At 38.9% G+C, this 8,600-nt stretch overlaps 1 protein-coding gene across 1 annotated transcript in view; it reads left to right on the forward strand.

Annotated features, from left to right (window-relative positions):
* LOC107674380 (cadherin-7-like) overlaps nucleotides 1–5,429 on the forward strand; it is a 75,432-nt gene extending 70,003 nt beyond the window's left edge. Inside the window, exon 12 of the mRNA XM_016468345.1 lies at nucleotides 3,517–5,429. Coding sequence (XP_016323831.1) covers nucleotides 3,517–4,025 — 509 coding nt within the window. The 3' untranslated portion in view covers nucleotides 4,026–5,429. The remainder of the gene's footprint in view (nucleotides 1–3,516) is intronic.
* Nucleotides 5,430–8,600: the final 3,171 nt, after the last annotated feature.

Below are 8,600 nucleotides of genomic sequence, written 5' to 3' on the forward strand. Positions count from 1 at the left end.
TTTTGCGCACAAAAAGTATTCTCGTAGCTTCATAAAATTACGGTTGAACCCCTGATGTCACATGAACTATTTTACAGATCTCCTTGCTACGTTTCTGGACTTGGGAACATTTCAGTTGCATTGCTGTCTATGCAGGGTCAGACAGCTCTCAGATTCCATCAAAAATATCTTAATTTGTGTTCCGAAGATGAACGAAGGTCTTACAGGTTTGAAACGACATGAGGGTGAGTAATTAATGACAGAATTTTCATTTTTGGGTGAACTAACCCTTTAAATATCCTTTTGTGTTCCACAGGAGAAAAAAAAAAACAGGTTTTCAGAAAGACAAGATGTTGAGTAAACAATGACAGATTTGTAATTTTTCTATTCCTTTATCTTCAGTTTTATAGTAGTTTATTTGTTTTCACCATTAACCCCAGTGTAAGACTGTTGCTCTTGAATTTAAGGTCGATAATGGCTTTACTATTGTTTATATCATTCCCCGTGTGTATGTGTACCGTGAATATGACTGTACACGTGCAGCCGCTGCCTCGCCATCCCACTCGCCCAGCTTGTCTGCCCCTGCAAAACGACACTAGGCCTGAGGATGAAGTATGAGACTTTGGCACCATATTTCACACTCGCTGTGGCATGCCTGAAGGATGGATCATTAGACGTTTGCCTCCCTTTTCCCTCCACTCTATCTTTCTCTCTCTCACTTCAGGCTGCTCCCACTTACACCTCCTTTTCCTCTCTCCCTCCTTTTTCTGCTCCCTTCCCTCCCCCTCGAGCTTGGTATTGGCAGCCAAATACACATATACGCTATCTACATTGAGAGAGAGAGAGATATAGACTCCCGTGGGAGGACTGTGTTGTGGCTGTACTGTAAGTTCCTTTGCATTCATGGGTCTGAGAGCGGCAACACGGAGGATTGGTTTTTGCATTCCACACACCACAAAAAATTTATTTATTTCCCTTTTTTTGTGCATGTGTCTTATGTTAGTTATTTCACGCTATGCGCTTTCCCTTTTCTCTTTTTGTATTGACAGAATTTCTCAGTCTCTTTCACGCCATCTTTCTCCCTGCATTTGATCCCCGTTTGAATCGCAGAGACACATGCCTTTTGTGCGATGGTGCAGCCTTGCCTCTTGTTGATAGTTTTGATGTGCTTGTATACGGGGTCTGTGCTTTCAGGGCAGGGTGATATTTTCCGACTGACATATAATCCAGTCTTATTTTACACGTACAGTAGGCATATGCCGCACTCATTAAAAGGATTTAATGCTGGCCTTTTCCGAATAAGCAGCTTGTGTATGAGTGGGTAGGAAGCAAGTGGCCGTTAAAGCCCCATATTTACAGCACACATCCTGCTCTAAATCTCGCTCTTCGTGCATCTATGTGTTCATCTCTGTCTATTTGCTTATGTTCACACATGACAGAGCAAAGAGTGAGAAGACAAAAGTGCTAGCATGCGTTTAATTCTCAGCCACGCATGTGTTTTAGTGTGTGGATAAGGGTCTGTACGGTTAATAACCATTGTAAACAAATATGCAGGATGAGATTAGATCAGACTGTTACTCCTTTAACACCTCCTGCTCCCAGGAGCACCTCCCATGATGAAACACCTCCTGCTTGGGGTTTGTCAGCAGCGTTATTAAAATCATTACTACCCAATCTGATGAACTTATTGATAAAACTAATGTACCAGAACTGCCCTAATTGAACTGTAGAGATAATTCAGCTTATCTTTCATGTTGTAGCTTAAAGTGTCAGGCCTTGGGGCAGAATTGGTCTATAGAGTGGAAAACAATGAGAAAGTAATATTTTGGTCTGGTGTCATAAATATTGTTGAGATACAGTCATGGTCGAGTGCTATCTGATTCTACACCTTTTATGCCTTCGCTTATCTTGAATGGAGGGTAAATGGACTGCTTGAGAGGTGTGTGTGTGTGTGTGTGTGTGTGTGTGTGTGCGCGCGCGCGCGCATTTTTGTGACATATGAGGACACAAATTTGTATAATGACATGGGTATGACATAGGTATTACAAGGAGAAGATGACTTATGAGGACATTACCCCATGTCCCCATTTTTCAAAAGGCTTATAAATCATACAGAGTGAGTTTTTTTTTTTTGAGAAAGTAAAAATGCAGAAAGTTTCCTGTAAGGGGTAGGTTTAGGTGTAGGGTTGGTGTAGGGCAATAGCACATACAGTTTGTACAGTATAAAAACCATTACGCCTACGGAATGTCCCCACAATTCACAAAAACAAACGTGTGTGTGTGTGTGTGTGTGTGTGTTTTAAAGCTTTGGTGCCTCTAAATCTTTCCTGGTCCCTGATATTTCATGGAATTGTTGTTTACTGTGGCAAGGACATGAATCTGCAATGAAGCAATTTATTAAACACTCTACTCCCATATAAAAGGGGTTTCTTGTTCGCATTGTTAGCAAATTGTTAAATTGTAATGACTATTTGCACAAGGTGTAAACAGCACTGTGCAGCTATTTGCTCCCCAATAGTCTGGTGGAAACCAACAGAACTAGGAATAAATGCACTGTCAGAGAAGTGGCCTTGAATTCTTCTTCTTTTTTTTTTCAGTGACCCGAGAATCACATCTCTCCTCATATCTCCAGTATCCACTCTTACTATCTCTTTTATATTAAAAGAAAACAATAAATAAATAAATACATTTCATATAAATGAAGTAAATTAAAACAAGTTACTGTTATAATATTACGTTTTTTAAACTGCACTGAGAAAATGTAACAATTTTCACTCAGAAACAGTAAATAGTAAGTAAATTTCACAAACAATTACAAAAAGCTGGCAAGTAACACACTGAATTAAACATGACATTTTGAAGCAAAATTCTTGCAAAACAGTCTTTGTTTTATTAACAACTTCAAAAAATCAGACAGTTACAATGTCTATATAAATTAACTAGTAATAATAAAAACAAATTATTTATACTATTAGTAAATATGCTATAGGCAGTAAACAACATGCATATTATTATATTACATTAGTATGTTACATTATTATAAAGCATATAATATTTACACACACACGCATACACACACTATTGTACTATATATACTATTATAAAAAGAGTATACAGTAAATAATATGTATTATTATTTCATTATATGGTTTAAAAAAATGTTTCTTGACAAAAGTGCCGTTATAAATGTTTGGGGTCGGTAAGATTTTTTTTTTTCCCCACTTTCTGCTCAGAAAAGGCTATATTTTTTTATTTTATTATTAAAATAAACAGTAATATTATGAAATATTACAAGTTAAATTAGATAGATATTTTCAATTTTTATAAATGTTATATAATAAAATATATTTATGATTTGTATTTATACAAATCTTTCCTAACACTATAAATGTCTTCCTTTCTTATTAAAAGTATTAATTTTCTTTAACAAAAAAAAAAAAGTCTCAAACAAAAAATGTTTGAACAATAGTGTATACATTGTGTCTTGACTCTGTGATGCTAATATGTCACGTCGATTCTTTCGTCTTTGGTTTGCAGTGCTGGTGCTGCTGATTGTGACAATGAGGAGGAGGAAGAAGGAACCTCTGATCTTGGACGAAGACCGGGATGTGCGGGAGAACATTGTGCGCTACGACGACGAAGGAGGAGGTGAGGAAGACACAGAGGCCTTTGACATGGTGGCGTTGCGAAACCTCAATGCAGTGAGAGACAGCAAAGCCCGCCGTGACGTCACCCCGGAGGTGCCCACCCTTTATTGCTCCCGCCCTCCCCCTTACAAAATCACCCCAGACAACGGGATCTTCCGGGAGTTTATATGGGACCGCCTGAAGGACGCCGACGTCGATCCTTCCGCGCCTCCCTACGACTCCCTGCAGACATACGCTTTTGAGGGCAGCGGCTCAGTGGCCGAATCCCTCAGCTCCCTGGATTCCCTGAGCACAGACTCGGAGCAGAACTATGATTATCTGAGCGACTGGGGACCTCGCTTCAGGAAGTTAGCCGACCTGTATGGCCACGGCGACAGCAGCAATATATTCTCCTCCTAGCCGGGATTAAAATTCCTGCCAAGGTCTGCTCAATCAAGGGCATAATGGAAATGAACAATGATCAAGACAATACCACTGACTCATTGATGCTTGACGGAAGAGGGGAGCAAAAAAATAGGAACATTCAATGCGTAGGGGGAAGTTATATCTGCAGAGAGCAGCGGTTTTGATAACGAATAGACGGTGGAGATTTGAGTCTGAAGCGCTTCTATTTAAATTGCAGTTAGTTGCCAAGTCTGCACTTGGGGTGTGGTTGCAAGCGCCCAAAGAGCGATCTTCGGGCCCAAGAGAATAATGGACAGTGGACGGCAGGGCCATGTGAGCTGGTCCAGGAATACCAATTGTTTCAAAGAGACATTTGAAGTGCTCTACCCATGGTTATAAATGAGAACAGTGCCATCCAGCTAGCCATGCTGCAGTGATACTCGAAAAATCAATGTTTCTGTTCTATCAGATGTTTCTATGGAAAAAAAGTCAATCTAAATTCAGCAAACGAGTACACCGATATCTTTTCCCAACGCATTGCCTTGCGAGGAACTGCAACTGTTGCTTTGTAAAAAATCCTTTATGCATAGCTTCACGTCTGTTATCAGGCCTTAGTTCTGTGCCAAAATTTGGGTCGAGGCGCATCGCTATCACAACTTCTGAAGTATCCCGCAGTTCCGCAGACCAAAATACAAGTCAAACTCATAGTGAATAGACTTTGATGTATCGAGCAGGATAGGCCGGAGTGGATTTAATCATTGACAATGTATAGTACTTGCCTTTCAGTTGAGGCTGTCAACCAGAGTTATTTTGAGATGTTATTTTGTAAGTTTGTAGAGAGAACCCTTATGACAGCAAGCGTTTGAAGTGGAGTCTTTTGTATTAAGCCTATTCCATTCTTTGAAACCCTCAGTCTCAGTGGAGAAACTCAAAGCGGCGAAATGTTTTTGTAGTGCTCTATGCTGTCCCGTGTACAGTTTTTTTTTTTTCTCTGCAGTGGTTCTTGCTGAATATCTTGTGAGAGCTGTTTGTTTTAAAGCAGGCCTGTTGTCAATATGAGTCTGAGTGGCAAACTGTAAGGGAAAAAATAATGTAAAGACATTATCTTAAATAATATCTGGCGACGTGTGAAATGGTGTATAACATACGGACAACACAGACCTTACTACTACTACAGTATATTCAATGTTTAGCTGTTGTCCAACAGGTTATTATCATGATTTTGAATTGTATCGATATGAAATGACAGTAACACATGCTCAATCCTAAAGCTGGGAAGACATTTTGTACAGATTTTTGTAATAAAGCACATGAATTGCAGCATACGTTGTGGCCATTTCCTCATGACTCCTTTCATTCATTCGGACAGCCAGACGGTGGTGCATATTTTGATGTGGAGATCTTACTGCTAAAGTGGCTGCTTTTGTTTGTGGAACAGGGTGGTTTGCACACAGACATGATGTGTAATCAAGGCTAGCCGAGAGAGCCAATAGAGCCTTGAGTTTGATGAATGACACAAGGCTTGTCAGAGCATTTAAAAGGCCTCGGCTAAATTAGCCTCCAAGAGAGGAGATTGATGATTCAGTTAGTGAATACAAGCATACATCCAGAAATACGACTGCGCGTCTAAGAGCGGGTGTGCTACGACACGGTCGGATGTGAAGCTTAGCCTATAAATTGTCTTGCCTGGGCTAGTTAGATCCCTGCAATGAGCGTGTTTAAACTGAGCCTAGTCTCTCTGTCGGACTCGTACACAGCTTGACGTGTTAAGATGGCAGTTTTTCCACGAACGCCTGTTGCAGCCTGGCCTACGCTATCGCAGTGTGAGATATTTTCTGAGTCATGAAACATGTTCCATTTTGGTTTCTTCCCCAACAAATTCTAGCGCTCTGATAGATGCTGTAAACTGTTTTTCAGATGGCATAAGTGTTTGGAGATTGAATCTCAGTGTCCAAACAATACACGATTTCAATTTGTCACTTTGTTCACACGCTCAGTATCAACTGTTGTTGTGTCTGTCAGAGTCGGAGATATAAATTCGATTTGAATTCAATAGGATATTTTGTCTTTTGTCCAGTCGGGATGATTATAAAGTGATCATTTTATGCCATTGATAATGGATTTGGCTTTCAACGCAAGTGATAACTTGTCATTTTGTTTGTTTATCTGATTAATTGTAATAAAGACTGAGAATACTGTCTGTGATCATTAGAGGGAAGCTGCTATCAGAAAGCAAATGTAATTATTTGTTAACTGGCTCGCTAAATGAAAACTAAAAGGGCAATTGAAATCTCGTTTGACTTGGCACTAAGTAATAATAAATACAGTTTTAATTAAGCAAGTCACTGCAGCGAGCAGATAATGCAAACAAAGGAGGATAGGGTCACCCCATCATTGTTCTCTTTACAGACATGAGACTCTATAACACATATATCGAAGGGGCTGAAAATCAATGTCGCCTTTTCTTTTCATGAGTTTGATTCTGTTTACTTTTCCAAACTGGTCGCTGTTTGGTTCGGGATTACGGACGTTATTAGGAAATGATCTCATAGGCACATGAGAGGAATGCTGGGCTTGTTACAAGTGGCAGGCAAAAGCAATGGCGCTTAATAAAATACACTGAACAGATCACTGTTTCGCGATCTCAAGATGAGTTTGATTCTGTTTACTTTTCCAAACTGGTCGCTGTTTGGTTCGGGATTACGGACGTTATTAGAAAATGATCTCATAGGCACATGAGAGGAATGCTGGGCTTGTTACAAGTGGCAGGCAAAAGCAATGGAGCTTAATAAAATACACTGAACAGATCACTGTTTCGCGATCTCAAGCAGACATTCATAAATTATTCAGAATAATTATAAAAACAGCTCTGAATAGAAAGCCTGCTCATCCTGTCCTCTGTTTCTTTTTTATTTACTTCACATTGAGTTATGTCTTTTCTTAATTGCTTCATATATATTTTCATTCAGTAATGTGAACCCAGTTTCAGGCTGAGAGTGAATGCCCAGATGTCTAAGGAGAATGCTTATCTTTTGTGTTGCAGACAATCCGTGCCCTGATATTCAATAGCTTCTTCTCAAAGACTTGGTGTACAGAGGGACATGTTCATGTTTGTAAAGGAAAGCACTTCAGTTTATATGTATCATTTTTTATAAAATAATTGACATTGTTTGAGTGAGAGTACACTGCAAGGTCATTTCAGCTGCTCAGTTGCTGAATGATTTAAAAGTGTGGTAATGACAACTTCAGTCCAGTGGCTGATTACTTGGAATTAATATGACTTATAAAATTAGTTTAACAGCCCAGAAGTAGTCCTTACTTTCTCCTCAGTTGATTAGCATGATTTAAAAAGCAGTTCTGAAATGGCACTTATACCATTAAATGTCTTGACAAGCACAGTTTTCTTCCCTGTGATGTTTTTCTTATGAAACAGGAAGTTTGAGTGAGGCATATTGACAGACATGCCCTCTTTTTATAGCCAACAGAGTGCAGGAGTGCCTGCCCACTTAGATGCCTTGGTTCCAGAAGTATCATTCCCATAGGGAATTTTAAAAAGTGTTTAAGAGTTAAAAAAAAAAAACTCTTATATGATTCACAACATCACAATTTTTTATTTGAAGCAAAAACGTATTTGAAAATTGAACAAAAAGACAACGGTATATAAGTATGTCATTAATGGTTTTAATAAGGGAAAGAACTACAACCCCATAAAGCATTGTGAATGACATAAAATTAAAAAACGGTGGAGAAATACAACTTTTGAAGATGCTGATTTTATATAGTAACAATATATTTATGTTTATATTAAAATATGCATACTGTATACAAATATTTAGGTACTCTGGGAAAATCTGCATAATTTGCAGGGCTTCATGGGAGTGGGTGGGTGCTAAAGTGTCCTTTTGGTGTGATTTCTTTGTTGCAGATTTCTTTGCAGAATCATGGGCAATGTCGTTTTCCAACAGGAATTCCTTTGTTGAATATGACTATTTAAAAAATAAATAAGTTGAAATAATGTGGATTGTTGGCTTGAACAAAAGAATATACAATCAGTTAACCATCTTGTATCTCGCAGTATGTCTGTCTTCAACGATTTATAAGTTAACTTTCAAAGTCAATTCCACTATTGAGAAAATGAATGGGATTTTTACTTCTAGAACCTGACTGCTGCACTCTATGGGCTTTGGCTATGTCAGCCATGAACCATAGCAGTGTCCAAATTTGCGTACTGTCAGAATATGTAGCCTAAATCATTTTTCGAAGAAACACAGGTTTCAGAGAATAATAATCCTCAAAACACTCATGTTGCAGTAAACATACTTGCCTTACATGAGAGATACATCTATGAGAACCTAACTAATTCATACTAATAAATATGCAAATTGGACATATGCTAACTTTAAATGTGAATTTTGTCATCATTTAGGCAACCTCATAGCAAACTCACGTCACGTTTTGATTTCTTGAGATCATTTAAGGTGCCTGGACTCAGCTGAACTTGGACCTGAAAGAGCACAGCTACCAACACGTCATCTTCACGCAGCACTTGCGAGGTGTTTGCAGCTGTGAATCAAACCACCTCAGCTTTCC

Source organism: Sinocyclocheilus anshuiensis, unplaced genomic scaffold (genome assembly GCF_001515605.1).
Source record: "Sinocyclocheilus anshuiensis isolate Anshui unplaced genomic scaffold, SAMN03320099.WGS_v1.1 scaffold962, whole genome shotgun sequence".
NCBI lineage: Eukaryota > Metazoa > Chordata > Actinopteri > Cypriniformes > Cyprinidae > Sinocyclocheilus > Sinocyclocheilus anshuiensis.